This window comes from Trichoderma virens (assembly GCF_000170995.1).
Source record: "Trichoderma virens Gv29-8 chromosome Unknown TRIVIscaffold_4, whole genome shotgun sequence".
Classification (NCBI taxonomy): domain Eukaryota; kingdom Fungi; phylum Ascomycota; class Sordariomycetes; order Hypocreales; family Hypocreaceae; genus Trichoderma; species Trichoderma virens.
This window is the reverse complement of record NW_014013745.1, coordinates 522,594-540,456: the sequence shown is the minus strand read 5'-3', so window position 1 is coordinate 540,456 and position 17,863 is coordinate 522,594. Positions and strand designations below refer to the sequence as shown.

Genomic DNA, 17,863 nt, shown 5'->3' with positions numbered 1-17,863 from the left:
TGAACCCCAAGTTGACCAGCAACAATATTCAACCGCGTAATCATCATTACCCATGGCAGCAGAAACTGATTTACATTGCAGCGCTTAATTTATCATTGTCAACACCAGGTAGGCATGTTACATGAAACTACACTAAATAGCTGTCATCTTCGCTTATACACAGGTCGCTTTTCTTCCGCTCACTATCTCATCTTCCAGTCATCCAAATCAGCAACAAAACTCCAAAGCTCAACCATGTAACTATAAGCAACAGCACATTTACAGAAAGCTTCATTTCTTGCTCTTCTTTCGGCCGGGAACAACCTTGAAGTCGGCACTCTGGATTGATGCCTCGCTTTCCCTGGACTGGGTGGCACCGCTCTTCTTAGCAACCTCGCTCCATCCGCCGCCAGAGCTCGACGCCTTGCTTTCGGCCTGGGTCTGCTTCTCAACTACACCCTTTTCAGCCAGCTTCTTGCGTCGAACGTATTCTTCAGCGAAGTGTCGCCCATCCATAGTGGTAGAGTTGGCATACACAGCATCTGCAATCAAGCCGGTGTCAAGGGGCAAGACAGCAAGATCTGCTTGGAAGCTCGTAACTGCAATATACGTGTTAGAAAATTCCAGAAACATGAAATATTTGAACTGTATAAAGACGACTTACTATCGTTAACGCCAGTTATTCCCCTAGAGAGCTCTCTATAGGCCCACTTATTGAACTCATCCATGGCGGTGTTGGTAGAGCTGGCATTGCTCACGATGGACTTGGGTGCCAATTTCACGGGAGTGGCTAAAGCAGGCTTGGCACTGCTTGTGCTAACCGACCGGCTTTGGATCTGAGATGGGACGGTAGATGGGCTCTTCACCTTGCCACCAGCACCGACAGTGGCCCAGCCACTACCACTAGTCAAGATGGGAGAGGGCGCCGTCGGAGTGGAGCCGTGATTGGGCTTACCAGCGAGGTTGGCATAGCTTTTGGCGGTGCTAACAGGGGCGCCAACACCCGTCTGGATAGCGACTTCCTTGGCCTTCTGCTTTCGTGCTTCTTCCTCGCGCTGGATTTCGGCCAAAGTCTTCTTGGCTCCAGCCGCTCCAGATGCTACACTAGGTGTGGTTCCCTTGGCCTTGGTAGCTCCCGGCTTAGCCCAGGGGCTGGCAGATGACACGGGCGAACTTTGGCCCCAAGTGCTAGTCGCTGGGAGGCCAGCGTTGGCGGCGGCAGCAGCCGCAGCCGCAGACTTTTCTCTCTCTCTGAGCAGGGCAGCCTCTTGTTCCATAGCAGCCTTACGGAGTGCAGCAGCAGCTTCTTCGGCCTTTGCAGCTTTGCGCGCTTCCGCCTCTTGAATTTCCTTCAGGCTTGGGCCCTTCTGCCCCTCCTGACCGGGATCTTTGGCCCACGGGGCCAATGGAGGAGGCTGGGCGATGGCATCGGGAGTCGCGGTTTGAGATCGGTTGAATTGCTCTGGCAAATTAGATCTGGCTCTCTGTGCCGTAGGGGCCGGAAGGGGGGTCATCGAAGCTGGCGGAGGGAATGGCATCGGCATGCCTGGCTCAGTCGGCTGAGGAGCAGGAGGGGTGACTGCTGAAGCAGCCGCAGAGGCTTGGGTCTTTTGCACCTGCTGAGTTAGAGAAAGCGACGATGTCTCTTCACTGGCGGCCTTCTTCTTGGATACTTTGCTAGGCTTGCTGGCTGCGGGAGCAGGTTCGCTTCGCGGCTCGACGGAGGGCGGTGTCGTCGTTGCTACGGTCGCTTCTTCTTGCTTTACGGAGCTCTCTTGGGGTTCCTCGATCGCGGCAGCTTGCTCGGCGTCATGCTCGGCGCGTAGATCTTCAAATTCTTTCAAACGATCTTTGAAACCTTCATCGTCCTCCTTGAGCTCGTTAGCTTCTGGCAGACCGTACCGTAGACTTGCGTCGCCCGGAGTCCCAATGGGCTGAGGCGCACCAGATTCAGTACCGGCAGGCTCACCCTGCAAGGATACGAGCATTTGGCGTTCATTGGCCGAGAGGTTAACCAGGTCTTCTGGTCGGAAAAGCTCCCCGTTTCCCATAGCGGCGCGAACAGCAGCGGGATTGGCGGCACCGGGGTGGGTGTCAAAAACAGTGGCCGGGCCCAAGCCTCCAATGGGTTGTTGATGCTGCAACTGGTGATGCTGCTGCTGGGGAACCCCCAGCGGCGACGTCATGCTGCCAAAGCTTGGTTGGCTCTGGAGGCTATGAGCACTGGAATGATGCTGGAGGCTTGGCTGTATTTGAAACTTGGCCATGGCCTGCTGTCGCATCATAAAGTCTCGTTGTTGAGCCATGAGGAATTGCTCTTCTTGTTTGCGGCGCTCCAGGTTGTTTTGCTCTTCGGCAGTGAGAGTCCTTCCAAAGGTTGGGAAAACGCCACTAAGAGGAGGAATGATTCCACTTCCGCTTCCAGGTGCAAATGGGCCGCTCTGCATAGGAGGTCCATGAGCAATGCCGATCTGGGGAACCAAAAATGGCTCGCGAGAGTTTCCAATTCTCCTGATGAGCTGGCCAAGAGGCTCAAACTCGGGGTCCTCTACCTTCTTCACTCGGAGATCAGGGGTAAAGAAGTTGGCCTTGTACCAGTCGTTCATCTCCAGACCTGTAAACGGACCCTGGATTTGCCCCTGAGGGTCGAGATAGACCCATCGCATCCGATCAGGCATTACCATTTGGCGAACTTGGGCAGATGGGGGCTCAACGCCAGCCTGGGCATTCCCGAATGGCATTCCGCCACTGACCGGCGTGAACGACTGGGGCGCTGCGGCAGCGATGCCGGGCTGTCCAGCATCTGTGGTTCCAAATGCGGCGAGGTTCCTCGAGCTATCGCTAGAGGGAAAGAGTTCCTCGAAGACCCCGCGATTAGATCTCATGGGGCTGTCTGTGTCTCGAGTAGGCACGGTGAAGTTGCCTCGGCCAATGGCACCAAGTGGGTTGCTCTGTCGGAGGTCGCCAAGAGAGTCGGAGAGGCTGCTTTCGTGTTCATGCGCATGCATCTGGGCCTGCATAGCAGGAGGGAACAGGGATCCCAGCTTGCTCTGCCGGCCGATGCTACCGGTATTGGATGGTCCAAACACGCCTCCTAGGTTACCCAAGCCAGGGGATTGGATGTCGCCAATAGGGCTGAATAGAGAGCTGCCGAAGGCTCCTCCAAAATTGGACCGCTCACGGTCGGGAGTTCCGGTGGACGGGCCAGCCGGCGCGGGCCAACCAGACGACAAATAGGCCGCCTTGGCACCTACGCTAGAGGTCTGACTACGGTCGCTCCCATCAAAGGCAGCAGCAAAGCTTCGAGAAAGCGTACTATAGTTGGAGTGCGGTTGCTCATGGCCGGTGCTGTGAATCTTATCCCCAGCACCTTGATCAGGGGGCCCATCGTGGTCGTGGCGTTCAGTCGGGGGGCTTCGGTACGGGTTTGTCTCCGAAGGACTAGCAGGACCACCATCACCGGAAGATGAACCACCCAAATGTAAATTGGACATTCCAAAGTCTCCAGTAGATCCTTTAATTGGAGTGCCAAAGGGCATCCCTCGGCTTGGTGGTTGCTGGTTCCCCGGAGCGATATCCTGCTCACCTTGGAGTGCAGCACTGCCAGACATGCCGGACATGCCAGACACCTCCTCACTGCCGCCGAAAGGATCGGTGTCAGTTCGCGGTCTAGTTCTCCAAGACTGCTGCCCCAGGGGATTCTCGGACGATTTGCTGGCCGCGCTTTCGGCATTGTCCTTGGGGATTAGATGAACCAGTCGACTCCCCCCCGGAGCACCGCCCGGTCGCTTGTCGCCAACGGCTGGTGAAGTGGGCAAGGCAAAACTGCCAAACGCACCAGCGCTAGACACGGTAGATGATGGCCACATTGACGTCATGCTCACACCGGTCGACGTGTTGGCTCGCATTAAACCAGGAATCGGCGGCTTTGGGGCATCACGCGGGGCCTGTTCGGTGTTGTCGGGATCATCATTTTCTGACTCTCTCAATTCACCGGGCTTTCTCGAAAACCACATGGGGTCATCTCGCGAAAACCGACTGGCAGTCGGCGACGAAATGTTGGTGGGGCTGAACGGATTGGAATCGACGGTTTCTCGTCGGCGGGTGGTAGGTCGGACAGCGGATGATGGAGAGCTCACTCCAAAGGTGCTTCCTGGAGCATGGGAAAGAGATGGTTTCCGGCCGTTGACCGCAGCTTGGTGACCTTCTTTGGCTTGCGTAGGAGGCTTGAGTGGCGAGTTGATATCAGTAGAAAAAGCCTGGCCCAAACGTTAGTTATTTAGCGTCCATGGAGCAATTTGATCGGACAAGTTGGGATCTCGAACCTCTTTTTCGTCTTGGGAAAATCCGGACAATCCTATGGGCGCCGTGTCGCCGTTGAAATCCCAGCAGGTGCCAGGATCCTGTGGCACGTGGTTCTCGTTGCTCTTCCCCCAGCCCCTTACGCCACTGCCACTGACATTGCTCGGATCCCAGCCTGAGATGAACAAATGAGAGGGGTTACCACCAGGCCGCTGGGACTGATACATCTCCAGCAGATCGTCCTTGGTATAACGTGAGGGGCCAACTTCGTAGGTTGTGGGCTGTGCGATGGGGGCCTCGACGGTTGGTAGCTGGACGGCATTGTCGCTCGCAGGGGGAGGGTTTGAGGACTGGCTCAGGGGCGTGGTAGAGGAACGACGGAAAGTCAGGGTACCGTTAGCTGAGCGGCCGTCTCTCCTAGACCTAAGCATCCAAGTTAGCTTCGACGAAAGGAAAAGAGGTCATGACCGTTTTCGGAAAACAACAGAGGGGCACTGTGTCGTGAGCGGCCATCCCCGCCAAAAAAAAATAAAAAATAAAAAAAATAAAAAAATAATCATATTTCATACGGCGCACACTAGTGCACGGAAGCAGGACAAATTGCATGCATGACACAAAATCTCCGTCGTCTCCAGAACTCGCGTCCAACGCAGTTTCTGGCGAGGGGCAAGGACTCACCATTCGCCTCCAGCGGATCCCCTTCCATCACTCCTACCACCTCTCGCATCGCGGTTTGCATTCTGGCCAGCGGCGGCCGAGGCAAAGCTTGACGGGAGATTGGACGGCATAGTTGAACTTATCCCACGGATCGTGATCGTGTACCGAGGCGCGGGGTGTTGGTCGAGTTGAGGTCAGTCGTGGGTCGACGACTGAAGAGTGAGAATGCAGACACGGGTGGGTAATGTCTGGTAAGGTGGAAAAATTCCGACGTCTGCTAGGATTAGCAATATGGATGGTGATACAATTGCGCGTGTAAAAAGTCGTCTGAGTCGTAGTTATAGCAGGAGGCTAGGTCGCGAGAGGACAGAATGCTTGAATGAGAAACTAATGCTACCAAGGCTTTGCTGGCGTTAAAAACCTGAGGTTTGGGAAAGATAAAATTGGTTCCATTCTATTCCCCAGGCTGTATGTACAGCGAGGCTGGGCGCCGCTATTCCGCAACAGGGTAGGCCCGAACCTTAACCGAGCCTACTGTGCGAGGGCTAAATCCTAATCGAGAAAACCGGCAGGGCGACCAGAGCCGTATTACGACATGCTGCGATAAGTGCGGCAACGCACTGGGGCGGGGGGCTTTGAGGAGAGCCGAATAGCGCAAAATAATTAGGTCAAGAAAAATCAAATCATACAATACGACAACGGCCCGGAATGAGTTGCATCTGACCATGTGAGCCCTGAGGCCGACTGCGTGATATTTGCCCTAATACGGGTCATGCGGCAGCTGAAAGGATGGGTAGCATCTCCGGAGTAATGGCACTGCACTACTAATGCTATGCAGCCGTCTTTGTTTGGGGTAACGGCCCAACTCGGCAGTCTGTATTACATAGTACGCATTGGACGTCTGGTTCCGTGCTATTGGCTTTGGCGACTGTTGTACGCAGCAACGGCCACCAACGACAGGTACTGTATATATTGGCCTTTATGGTTCTGCCATGCTCCGCCTAGATAGGCACCTACCTACTATATATAGAAAAAAAAAAAGTTAATTATGCAAACCTAGTATCCGGAGAGATACGGCAAATGTTAACTTCACAATGGGCCGACTTTTAAATCACAGGCCGATCAACCTTTGGCCGCATATGGAGCCCAATTGCATAAGTTAGGTGCCCAATAAGGGAGGTATCATTGAGGGCGCAAAAGAGGATCGACAAAGGCTGGCTTTTGCATAAATCATAAAATTGTACACGTATCCAGATCAATGTCGCTGCTGCCATCTTAATTATTGCCATTTATCCGCTGTCTAAAGTACTCTATCTACCTGTATGCCGTTCAGGAAGTCCATGTCATATATACATTTCACAGCCAAATACCGCCTGCTAGCTTTGGTAGTTTTGCTCCTTATTCATGCAAAAAGGTCCCAACTAGGAGGCACCTACGCCCATTCATTCAGTTGATTCTGTTGCCGTCTCCGTCTGAATGAAAGGGCACGGCGTATATCCTTGATCCAGCCCATCCAGTTGAGCCTAGGAAATCACAAGTCAGCACCCTATCCATAGAGCTCGCGGGAGATATTACGCACATCTGCCAAAATGCCATTATCAGAGCTGAAACCAGGCTGATCCAGTAGTATACGGGCCAACTCTTTCCCTCCCACCCGCTTGATTTAGCCACAACTTCGTTGCCAAAGAAGTGGCAATACTTCATTCCCTTGTCATGTTTAAAGCGAGGAAGATGGCATTTTACAAAAGCACCGATGACAATGCCGATATTGAAACAACAGGTCGCACCCCAAAGGACGGTCAGTGTAATGGTAGCCAAGAGAGTGTTGAGATCGAAGGTGTAGTTGCGCTGCTTCAGGGCAGCAAATATACACACTGCTAAAAAGATGACTCCAATCTAAACAACCGTTATGGCAACAATTAGCTATGTGCTTCTAGAGACAATGTACACACTTGCCGGGTAGACCTACCAGCCCAAGATTTGCAACGTAAATGGGTAGAGATATGTCGGCGCCAAAGATTTCCATCTTATCGTAGAGGGCATTCACGTTGGCCAGCAGGATCAGAGCCGCAAAAGTCCTCAACGCAGGGCCAACAAAGGGCACGGGAATCTTCCATGGGAGCGGTTCGCAAAAAAACATTGTGATAGCCGCTTCCCTTTCGCTTGCAGAGGGATAAATCGTTTGAAGCCGCCAATTTCAGGTATCCAGCCTTTTACGCACCTTTTTCTTTGATCGGTGGTCGTGAGCTACCCAGTAGGTAATGAGATGACTGACGAGTTTGCTGTGCGTCTCAAGAGCATTGGGGACAAACCCGGATATTAATATCGCCCCAACAACACCTGGAATACGAGCTGAGGATGACGACCATATGATACCAGTATTGAAACTTAAAATAGGCAAACCAGCCTTGGTCGTGGAGCTCGTAGTGGCTACCTACCTAGGTAGATATTCCCGCAGCTCTTACAGGCCGTGAAGGAGGTAATCAGAGATCGAAGCAGCTGCAACACTCGATCGCTACACATTCTTTAGGAAATGCGCTTTGAACTTCCTGTTGGCCCGATCTGCGGATCGCAGCATCATCTGGTCGCCAAGGACCTCAAAGGCGAATCTCTTCTCCGTGGTATCGTTGGCTGGCTGGGGCGCAGAGACCTCCACACGAAAGGTGGTTCCCTCCTTGGGAACAACTTTGAGCCCCCTCTTCCTCGTAATCAGCTCAACAACAAACTTGCGGTCCCTCACAATGATGCCCTTGATGCCCACTCGTCCTGGACACCGGCTCCTCACCACTTCAGCTTCCGCCCCGTGAAACTCGGCGCTTGCCAGCTTGGCAGCAGCCAATGGGCCACCAGTGTATATGTCGTTGCCCAATATTTCCAAGACATATCCCATCCATAGCTTATTGAGCCCTTCGTAAATTTCATACTTCTGGCCTTCCTTGGGAATGTCATAGAGGCCCAGCTGGCGGCGCTCCCGAGCAGACAGCGGCTTTGGCCTCTGCTTCCCACGGAGTTTTCCCTGTATGCGAGCTCTCTGGCGTGCTGCCCTGGCATTGAGAGCGGCAGGCGGAGGCGATGTTGGCTTGAGCTGGAGAGTTCGATATTGAATCTTGTCACTGTAGATGCGGTTTGCGCTGTCGGGAGAGTGTGCCCTTGACAGCAAGTCTTGCGTCACCTTGATCTGCTCGGAAGATGCCATGACGGCGATGCGCGGTCTTGGACCTCGGGCGCCTTTGAAATCGATTGTGAAGGAACCAGGAGGCAGATGCGGCTGTGAGATCGAATGTTGATGAAAATTCCCAATCGGCAATTTTTTGGATGTTACAGCTTGGCAGCCTTGCAGGTGGAGCAAAGTCGTCGATACGGGCAGCTTTGCGGCCTGTCAGCGCGCCTAAGCCGTACTGGGTACGGGCTGGCTGTTAGCGTTCTCAGCCGTCTCGATGCTACCACAGCTTTGCTTCACATGTCCTCGGGCCAAGGAACCGCTGGAAATCCAACTGCTAGCACTCGCGCTGTCGCCCCACAGCACTATTGCGGTACCCCGGATAATCATCAGACTCCTCCTGTCTGGCTATTTGTTATTCCTCTTCACCAGCCTTGATTATCCTGCATATCGTATGCATCAACCGCGGTATCAGCTGAAGCGCCGTCTTTTATAGCATGGCCTTGCTGCTATTTATGCCAACGCCCCTCTGTCGTCCCTAAAATCAATTCCACACCACAACAATCCCATCCCTCGGCTCGCGACCTTCAGCCATGTCCCACGATGGCGACGCAGTTGACGATGCCAATAGCTCGGCTCCCGACCTCCAAATCTTGGGCGATGAAATCACTCTGCAGCCCAGCGGCTTCGTTGAGCCCAAGGGGATAGTCCATGATGAGAAAGAAGAGGCCTTGATGAATCAATCGCCCAGGTTTCGCAGCGAGCCGCTCCAGTGAGTATTGCCGAGGCTGGCCGGTTTCCCTCATTTCATTCCCGCTAATCCCGCTGGCAACAGGTTTCTTCGCGAAGTCTCACTCTATGTGTCTGGCCAAGGATGGCGAGCCTACGACCGCGTCATCGGCCAGCCGGTCTTCTATTCCGGTTTCTCGGAGAACATGACCTCCATGGTCCTGTCGGCGCCGTTGCTGCAGAAGCGGATTTCACAGCTCGCCAACGATCGCCTGGCGGTGGAGGAGAAGGAGGGATTGTTGAATAAAGATGACAAAGACTACATCACGAAGCGTGCGCAGCGACGCAATACACTAGAAAACTCCCTCCTAGAGGTCGCAGAGAAGCTTACAGATAACATGATTTGCAAGATGGAGAGCAACGCATTTATCCGCGGTGCATACTACCTTTGTATGCAGCTGGTGACGCGCGCCTACCACCAGGGAATCCATGTTTCCAGCGAAGAGGTCCTGCGAATACGAAAAGTGGCAGAGCTGGCGGCCAAGAACAAGCAGAGCATTGTATTCCTGCCTAGTCACCGATCACACATCGATTACGTTTCCCTGCAGTTGATCTGCTATCGCCTTGGCCTGACATTGCCGGTCGTCGTGGCTGGAGATAACCTCAACTTTCCGGTTGTAGGAGCTTTCTTGCAGCATGCAGGTGCCATGTGGATCAGGCGATCGTTTGGAGATGATGCCTTGTACACAACACTCGTGCAGTCATATATCGACACGCTATTACAAGGAGGCTACAATTTTGAATGCTTTATTGAGGGAGGCAGATCACGTACGGGCAAGCTGCTCCCCCCGAAATTCGGCATCCTGAGCTTCGTTCTCGACAGCATTCTCTCAGGCCGAGTTAAGGACTGCATTGTATGCCCTGTCAGCACTCAATACGACAAGGTTATTGAGACAGAGGGCTATGTCACTGAGCTGCTTGGTATGCCCAAGAAGAAAGAAAATCTGGCCGATTTTCTCTCCAACGGGCCCTCTGTTCTCTCTCTAAAGCTGGGCAGAGTCGACGTCCGATTCCATGAGCCGTGGAGTTTGAGAAAGTTTGTTGACAATCACCTCTCAAAGCTATCTAGCATTCCGCCAAGCCTAGATACGGATCATCACAACCCTGAAGTGCGAGCAGTCCGGGAGAAGCTTCTACGTGCCCTTGGCTACAAAGTACTCGGCGACATCAACGCGGTATCGGTCGTGATGCCCACTGCCCTCATTGGTACTGTTCTTCTCACTCTGCGTGGTCGCGGTGTCGGCAAAGAGGAATTGGTCCGTCGTGTCGAGTGGTTGACTTGTCGTATCCGAGCCAAGGGTGGGCGAGTGGCACATTTTGGAAACGCACCCCTTTCTGAGATTGTCGACCGAGGACTGGAAGTCTTGGGCAAGGATTTGGTCGGAGTGGTTGAGGGATTGGCGGAACCAACTTATTACGCTGTCGACCGCTTCCAGCTCTCCTTTTACCGCAACATGACGATCCATCTCTTCATTTACGAAGCTCTTGTTAGCGCAGCCATGTACACGCGCATCAAGCGCGGAGGCGGCCCGTCGAACCAAGATATCCCCTACGAGGAACTCAGGACACAAGTAGGGTTCTTGTCTTCGCTGTTCCGTGGAGAGTTCATCTTCTCAGGCGCCGGTCTTGCTGCAAACTTGGATACCACTCTGCGTGGCTTGGAAGCTGACCACGTGGTTCGTTTGGATAGAGACGAGAATGGGAACATTGCAACCATTGGATTGTCGGATGAGGAGCGCAAGGCGGGGCGAGAAAACTACGACTTTTACTGCTTCCTCATCTGGCCTTTTATTGAGGCTAGTTGGTTGGCTGCGGTCTCGTTGATGGGCCTCACTCCTCCCGCAGGTAAAAACGGCCATGTATGGGTCGAGGAGGCGAAGGCTCAGAATAGTGCACAACTGGTAAGGAACAATTCTGCTCGTGGTCTTTTAGTTTTTGTTTTCTGTTTGTGTAAACCTCAGCTCACACTTCGATATTATAGCTCGGCAAGACTCTCTATCACCAGGGCGACCTCTCCTACTTCGAGGCCGTCAACAAAGAAACGCTCAAGAACTCTTATGCACGCTTCCAGCAAGAGCAAATCATCAACGTCGTCAAATCCAAAGACTCAAAGATCCCTCCCCGCCTTCAACTCGATCCTTCTTGGCGGCCTAGCCGCGATCCCGAGACGGGCGCTTTGCTGGCTGAGGGAAAGCTATGGGACTTTACGGAAAAGATTGCGAGCTCCCGTCGTGAAGGCAAGAATCGACGTGATGGAGCCACAGTTAGCAGCCGTGTGCTTCGCCTGACGGATGAGCTTGGCAGCCGGCTCTTTGCTGAAGCTGAAGAGGCGGAGAGGAAGGGCGGAAAGGTGCCGAGCAGGCTGAGCAAGGAGGAGCAGGAGGCGCTGGATCACAACGTGGAGAGTGCACGAAGGAAGAGGAAGCTGGAGGGTAGGGCGCACTTGTAAGAATTTTGGGGTTGTTTTTCTTTCTTTTCTTCTTCCCCTATCTCGTCTTGTTTTGTATTATACCCATATAATGATGCTATGTAAATAAAAGAAAAAAGACCCAACAAGAGCGCGCAGACTAGCAGCCGCTGAAGAAGGAGCGAGATATTCCAATTCTACCCGCCATAACATCCCTGATCTCTATTTCTTTCCCTCTTCTTCTCATAAACTCCCATTAGCCGTACTTGTTCATCATCAATCGTAATCCATGCCGTCGCAGCATCCCCTTTCTACTGGGCCTTGGGTGGCAAGATGATGTTATCAATCAGCCTTACCGCCGGTCCTCCAGAGTGTCCCAGATCCTCTCCATTTTGCGCCTCCTCCACTGGCAGCATCTTGATGGCGCCACTGAGGACGGCTCCCTTTGCCGGGTCCACGGCATCGACCTCTTGCAGCGTGTCCGGGTCGGCCAGGGAGATGTAGTCGACCTCCCAAGTAACCCGCTGGTTAGGCGGGAGCTCCATCTGAGCCTGCAGCATGGTGTCGGCGACAGTATTTGCAGCCCCGAGGACGTCGTTGCGGTCCAGCTTACCGCAGTCGTACGTTTCCTGGGCCGCACGCAAGGCCTTGCTTAGCACGATGGCGACATGACGGCGGCGCGTGCCGAGATAGACGTTTCGCGAGCTCAGGGCGAGGCCGTCAGATTCGCGCGTGGTCGGGCAGACGACGACTTCGGTGGGCAGCATGAAGTCCTTGACCATGCGCTTGATGACGACGGTCTGCTGGACATCCTTTTGGCCAAAGTAGACGCGGTCGGGCTGGACGATGTTGAAGAGCTTCATGCAGATGGTGGCGACGCCGCGGAAGAAGGTCGGCCTGCTGGCGCCCTCGAGAACCTCGCCCACGGGCGTGATGGTGACAAAGCTGCCCTTGCTGTCAATCTCCTGGCCGGGGAAGCCGGAGGGATAGATTTCGGCGGTGGAGGGCGCAAAGACGGCCGAGATGCGGCCCAGGTTTGCTCCATCGTCGGCGAACTCGCGGTCGAGACGGGCCAGCGCGGCGACGTCAGCGTCCCAGGTGACGGGATACGAGGCGAGGTCCTCCTTGATGCCGAACTGGGCCGGGTTGACGTAGATGCTGACGACCACGTGGTGGTTCTCGCGGGCGGCGGCGCGGATGAGCGAGAAGTGGCCCTCGTGCAGGGCGCCCATGGTGGGCACGAGGCCGACAGAGCGGAAGTTTGTCATGTGAGGCTTTCGCCATTGGCGCACGGCGTCGACGACCCGGAGGACCTTGATGGACGTTGACGGGATGGTTTCGGCGGCGGCGGTGCGCAGCGAGCGGACGGCGGCGCGGGAGACGAGGCGCGAGAGGGAGGCTTGAGGCAGCATTGTGGGAGGATTTTTGGGGGTTGTTTTTTTTTTAGTTTCGAAGAGTGGGATTGATTTGGTCGTGGATCGCTGGATTCTTGGAGGTTATCGTATCGTGTCTGTATAACGCAGGCCGAGGTTTCACGAGAAACAGCGTCCTGACGAGGCCGGATGCAAAGCAATTAAATACGTCGCGGTGAAGCTCCTCGCTCAGCCGAAGCAATCAGGTAGGAATCGAAGCCTCGGCCGCCATCGCCGACGCGCAATGGCTGAGTCAAGTTTTTTTTCGTGATGGTTTCTGCCGCGGAGTTTTGGGGACGAGTGAGGGGTGCGGCTACGGCTACTTTGGCTGCCGTAATTTTTTTTTGGTGTTGCAAGTTTCTGTTTTTGGCGGGCTATGTCATCAATGACAGGCCATGATTTGGTGCTGGAACCAGGCTGCTGGGTTTCTGCCCCTCCATTGCCTTGCGCTTTTGGGGGGGATTCAAGGGAAAATGGGTGTGTTGCGTTGGCCGTGAAGGAGCTGCGGCTGGATTGGATGACTGCCGAAGGAGCTGTGTCTTGTCCCACGTGAGATGCTTGGAGGGAGATTTGCTGCTGGGGATTGCGTCGCGTAAGATGTCATACTGGAGCTACTGCATTAATAGAGCTTCTTCTACTGCATTGGGTACAAGATGCTTAGTTGTTGTCAATGCAAATCATAGTGATGAGAAAAGAGCGGACTGAATATCAAGCCCTTATCCCACCAAAAGACCAAAGTACATGCAGCTGCAGCCTCGTCTGTTGTTGGGGTCACCATTACTCGACCTCTCATTGCACCTTGCAGTTTGCCATCATTTTCTCTCATTCGAGTAAGCTGACTGTCTACCCACTTTATGCATCACGGTCCAAAAGCTCTCTCGTAAAGCAGCGCCCAAGCGTATAATCGTACGTAAGTTGTGATTTCTGTTTGCGAAGTATTATCTATATGGTATACAAAAAAGAAAAAAGAAGAAAAAAAGTGCTAGCCTAGAGCGTCATGATATCATCCCACTCCACCTATTATTACCCAAGTCGTACATGTATAATCGATTCCGTTTCATCAAACATTGATGCAAAGTAACGCCGGCGATGCAATTTTCTAGAACATGCTATATCCCCAAGCCTGGACTCAACAGGCTGTCTCATATATCCCAAATATGACACGTACGAAATGAGGCCATCTATGCCGCTCCTCCCGCGTTCTTGAGGGCGTCCTGGTTGAGTCTCTGCCACCTCATTCCGAGGCCGACAAGGGTTGCGATTCCTGTGCAAGCGACACACATGGCAAATACAACCTTGATGCCAGACATGTAGCCATCAATGACAAATGGCTGCTGGTCCAAGGGAAATCTGTTGCGGATCTCAGTTGCACCGGTCAAGACGAGCATCGCCTCGCTGACCTGAGGAGCGTTCTTGAGAACGTTTCTAATCATGGTGTTGACAAAGGCAGACTGAGCTCCAGATACGAGGAAAGCTCCGCCAAGGCCCTGGAAGAAGAGAAGCATTCCAGTGGAGTTGGCGAGGTCCGCGGGCTCGGCCAATGCCTGAACCGCAATCATGGGAATCTGAAAGGCGCAGCCCCAGCCAGCTCCTGCGATGATTTGGTAGCCAATCCACTTGCCAGTCGAGGTGTTGACGCCCATCGTGTACAAGAGGCCGGCTCCGATGGTGGCAACGGATGTGCCTCCAAGGAGGAGAGGCTGGTACCAGCCAGTGGCAGTGACCAGGACACCGCTTGCGACGGTAGAGAAGGAGACGGCAATGATGAAGGGCAGGTTGCGGACACCGCTCATGGTTGGGTTGGTGCCGTGGACAGACTGGAAGTAGATAGGAATGTAGTAAATAGCGGCGAAGAAGCCACCAGCCTGGATGAAGGCGACCAGAGACATGACAAAGTTGGTGCGCTTGCCAAACAGCTTAGGCGGCACCATGGAGTAGTCGCCCTGGTACCACTGGACAAACGCCCAAGTGCCCATGATGAGGACGAATCCAACGAGGAGGCCAATGACGACGGAAGAGTTCCAAGGGTGTGCAATACCGCCGTACTGGACAGCCAGGATGAAGGTGATGGTGGCTCCCATCATCAGAATCACACCGAGAGGGTCCATCTGTCGGATCTTTTCCATCAGAGGCGCCTTGACGGGAACTGCATTTCGAGGAGTCTGGAAGAAGATGAAGATGATGGCGGCAGAGACACCACCAATGGGCAAGTTGATGTAGAAGCACCATCTCCAGCTGACATGATCGGTGAAAGCGCCTCCTAGCAGCGGTCCGATGACACTGGCGAAACCATACGAAGCACCAATGATGCCCGTAAACGCAGGACGCTTCTTAGGCGGCGCGGAGAAGGCAATGATGGTGTAGGCGCCGGCACCGAGGCCAGCGGCTCCGAGACCAGCGATGGCTCGGCCGGTGATGAGGGCTTCGGCGTTGGGGGCGGCGCCGCAGATGACAGAGCCGAGTTCGAAGATGAAGATGGCGATGAGAAAGCTGATCTTGAGCGGAAAGTACTTGTATACCTTTCCCCCTACGATGCTGTTACTACGGTGATATATCTTTTAGGGTGGACGTTGCTGGATTACTTACATGTAGATTGAAATGCCCCGACGGTCATGAAGAAAGCAGCGCCATACCAGCCGGCCTTGTCGAGACCTTGGAATTCATCGGTGATTTTGGGAATGGCCGTAGCAACGATTGTCTGAAAGAAGCCAAAGGCGTTAGCACTCATGTGTTGTCGCATAATAAAGACTAGAGCTCCAACTAACCATGTCGAGACTCAGAAGGAAGACACTCAGCACCAGGGCGAGCACGATGAAGAACATCTTGATACCCGAAGGATATTCATCTTCTGAAAGTTCATCATTCTGGACTGAAGCAATTTCCTCCTGTTTTCCCTCTTGCTTTTCATCTCGCTTTTCGTCATTGAGGCCAAGGTCGATAGCCTCGTCCTCGTCTCCAATGCTAGGCACTGGAGTTTTGCTGTCAAAATCCTCGCCGTTTAGGGTCGTGGCCGTCGACGCTACAGCTGCATGCAGCCGACTAGGGGTCTGCGAATTTGGGTGTAAGTCTGCCATTGCGACTAGGGGGCCTTGTCTCTTGGGTGAAGGATCGAGATCAGGGTAGTATTGAGGAGCAATAAGCAGCTGGGCTGACAAGGAGTCGAAGAATGATCCATCGCAACATCCTGGCCCTCGCTCATTCTATATATATGCCAAAACAAACACAACACATCAATGGGTCACTATCAAGAATAAAAAAAAAAGGTCTCCATCAAGGCGGAAACCAACAAGTCCGCTAGGGGTCGTCGTCACTCGTATCTCGCACTTTGGTACTCACACGCCCCCGTATGGGCGTTATGCGCAAACGAAGTCACGGCTAGCAGCCTCGTCGACCCGCTCTTTGGTGTAAGTGCGTTGCAGCCCATTCTCTCGGACACTTAATCTCCAAAGTCCGCAGGGGTGATTGGGACATCATCAATGCTGACTCAATTAAGCTCAGAATCACGGCGTGTGAGGCAGATTGTCGAGCCTGGTTGGCCGCCTTCTGCATGTTTAGCTTTTCAAATCATGTTTTGCGTTGTGCGAAACGGAGACGGAGTGACGGGGTGGAACTGCGTACCGCAAGCGTAATGTGGCCCAAAGCGGCATGCATGAGACTCTTGATGTTTACAATTGCTCTGGAACCCGGACATGATCAAAGACCGAAGCATCAGTGATGCTGCGTCTGCAAGTAACCCATCTAGAAACAGGCCATGTTTGCAGCTATTCAGAGCATGTCCAAGTGGCAATCCGGCCCCTTGCGTCAAAGATATGCGCACATACCCAACTCACGACAATCACGAGACGGTGAATCCGTAAATTTTTTTTACATTGATCTGTTGGTAGCCCGTGCTACGAGATTAAAACAAAGCCGTGCGAGTCAGAAGTCGGTTGAAGCAACGGGCAACGACATAACAGCTTAACGTGAGATCACAGACTAACACGACATAAGCAGCATAACGCCCAACCATGGAGCTACACTACCGACCGCTAAGCTTCTAGCAGGATCCAGCTTTGACTCAAACGGGCATCGCCGCAAGGCCCCGGTGACTCAACTAGCCGCAGGAAATCTCTGCTCAACCACACCTTGATCCATGAAGGTTTGCCGAATCACCACGGCGTGACCCCCCTGTCAGCTCTACGAACGACAGTGAGAAGCTTGTTCTGTGTCGCACACTTTTTGCACACAAAACCGTGTATATTCCCGTCGGGACCCCTGTCCGCCTCTACTTGTAGAGATGCATCAAAGTGCAGCTGAAGCCCCATCCTGATTTCTCCGACAGCCTTCGGATACGGAATTAGGACTCGGAGCACTCGAACGACTTGCTGCCCAGCCTTTTCGTCTCGACCAAACGGAAGCAAGCGGATGAAATATTACGCCGGACTGCGACAAAGCCACTGCCGCGTTTAGTAGCTAATTCCATGGCCCTTTGAGGCTAACGGAGTTGTAGCGAATCTCGAACTGAGGAGCAGGTATTTTTGGCACGCTATGGCTATAGTACGCCGTAGTGTTGGAGTTGTTTGTAAGCCTCCGTCTGGCGGAGTTTTGTAATGTCCGCCAAACAAAGAGAGGCTATCATGACGACAACGTGGAAATAGGGTCGAGATGGTGTTGAGGCCAGCAACTCCGACAGCTTGAGGATTTGGAGCTGAAGACATGCGCAGCAAGCTCTCCCGACCTAAAGCATGAAATCCGCGAGGGTATTTCCGCCAGGCATCAATACATTAATAATGAAGTCCGAGCTGCGAGGGAATCGATCCCGGAGAAGTACTCCTCTGAATGACATGGACGCTGCAGCGCCAAGGTCGTGTGTTGGCATGTCGGGTGAGACAAACTGCACAATGGCGACTGTTGTGTTACAATCTCGAGGTGGCACCTTGATGGATATTGCCATGAGACAAGTGTTTGCCAAGGCAGTGCAGTAGAAGGCGAAATCGGTGTCTCTGAATTATACTTCTCTATAATATGCAACAAATTAAACACCAAGCTCCTCGAGGTAGCTATCCACCATATTCGATCAGTAAGCTCTTAAAGCATTATACCAGATTACATCCGCAGATTTTGTATTATAAAAATATCCAATCACTGGAATGGCACAGGGGCTATAGAAGCCTTTTA

General features: G+C 53.3%; 6 protein-coding genes across 6 annotated transcripts; 1 reads left to right on the top strand and 5 right to left on the bottom strand.

The window, feature by feature from the left end:
* Positions 1-93: 93 nt before the first annotated feature.
* On the bottom strand, positions 94-5,069 carry TRIVIDRAFT_229836 (uncharacterized protein; the record flags this gene model as incomplete). The annotated part of the gene is made up of 4 exons (XM_014103107.1): positions 94-578; positions 644-4,238; positions 4,305-4,704; positions 4,960-5,069. 4 exons carry the CDS (start codon positions 5,067-5,069, stop codon positions 271-273), a joined length of 4,413 nt encoding a protein of 1,470 aa, XP_013958582.1.
* A 1,183-nt stretch (positions 5,070-6,252) lies between these two features.
* Positions 6,253-7,078, bottom strand: TRIVIDRAFT_198983 (uncharacterized protein; the record flags this gene model as incomplete). Its single annotated transcript, XM_014103106.1, has 4 exons — positions 6,253-6,256; positions 6,375-6,461; positions 6,518-6,834; positions 6,908-7,078. The coding sequence occupies 4 exons, from the start codon at positions 7,076-7,078 to the stop codon at positions 6,253-6,255; spliced, it is 579 nt and encodes a 192-aa protein (XP_013958581.1).
* Positions 7,079-7,453: 375 nt separating this feature from the next.
* Positions 7,454-8,134, bottom strand: TRIVIDRAFT_31286 (uncharacterized protein; the record flags this gene model as incomplete). Its single annotated transcript, XM_014103105.1, has 1 exon — positions 7,454-8,134. One exon carries the CDS (start codon positions 8,132-8,134, stop codon positions 7,454-7,456), a length of 681 nt encoding a protein of 226 aa, XP_013958580.1.
* A 557-nt stretch (positions 8,135-8,691) lies between these two features.
* On the top strand, positions 8,692-11,493 carry TRIVIDRAFT_71725 (uncharacterized protein; the record flags this gene model as incomplete). The annotated part of the gene is made up of 3 exons (XM_014103104.1): positions 8,692-8,870; positions 8,934-10,788; positions 10,869-11,493. The coding sequence occupies 3 exons, from the start codon at positions 8,692-8,694 to the stop codon at positions 11,334-11,336; spliced, it is 2,502 nt and encodes an 833-aa protein (XP_013958579.1).
* A 112-nt stretch (positions 11,494-11,605) lies between these two features.
* Positions 11,606-12,706, bottom strand: TRIVIDRAFT_31331 (uncharacterized protein; the record flags this gene model as incomplete). Its single annotated transcript, XM_014103103.1, has 1 exon — positions 11,606-12,706. The coding sequence occupies one exon, from the start codon at positions 12,704-12,706 to the stop codon at positions 11,606-11,608; it is 1,101 nt and encodes a 366-aa protein (XP_013958578.1).
* Positions 12,707-13,887: 1,181 nt separating this feature from the next.
* Positions 13,888-15,780, bottom strand: TRIVIDRAFT_31219 (uncharacterized protein; the record flags this gene model as incomplete). The annotated part of the gene is made up of 3 exons (XM_014103102.1): positions 13,888-15,233; positions 15,293-15,404; positions 15,472-15,780. 3 exons carry the CDS (start codon positions 15,778-15,780, stop codon positions 13,888-13,890), a joined length of 1,767 nt encoding a protein of 588 aa, XP_013958577.1.
* Between the last annotated feature and the right edge of the window lie 2,083 nt (positions 15,781-17,863).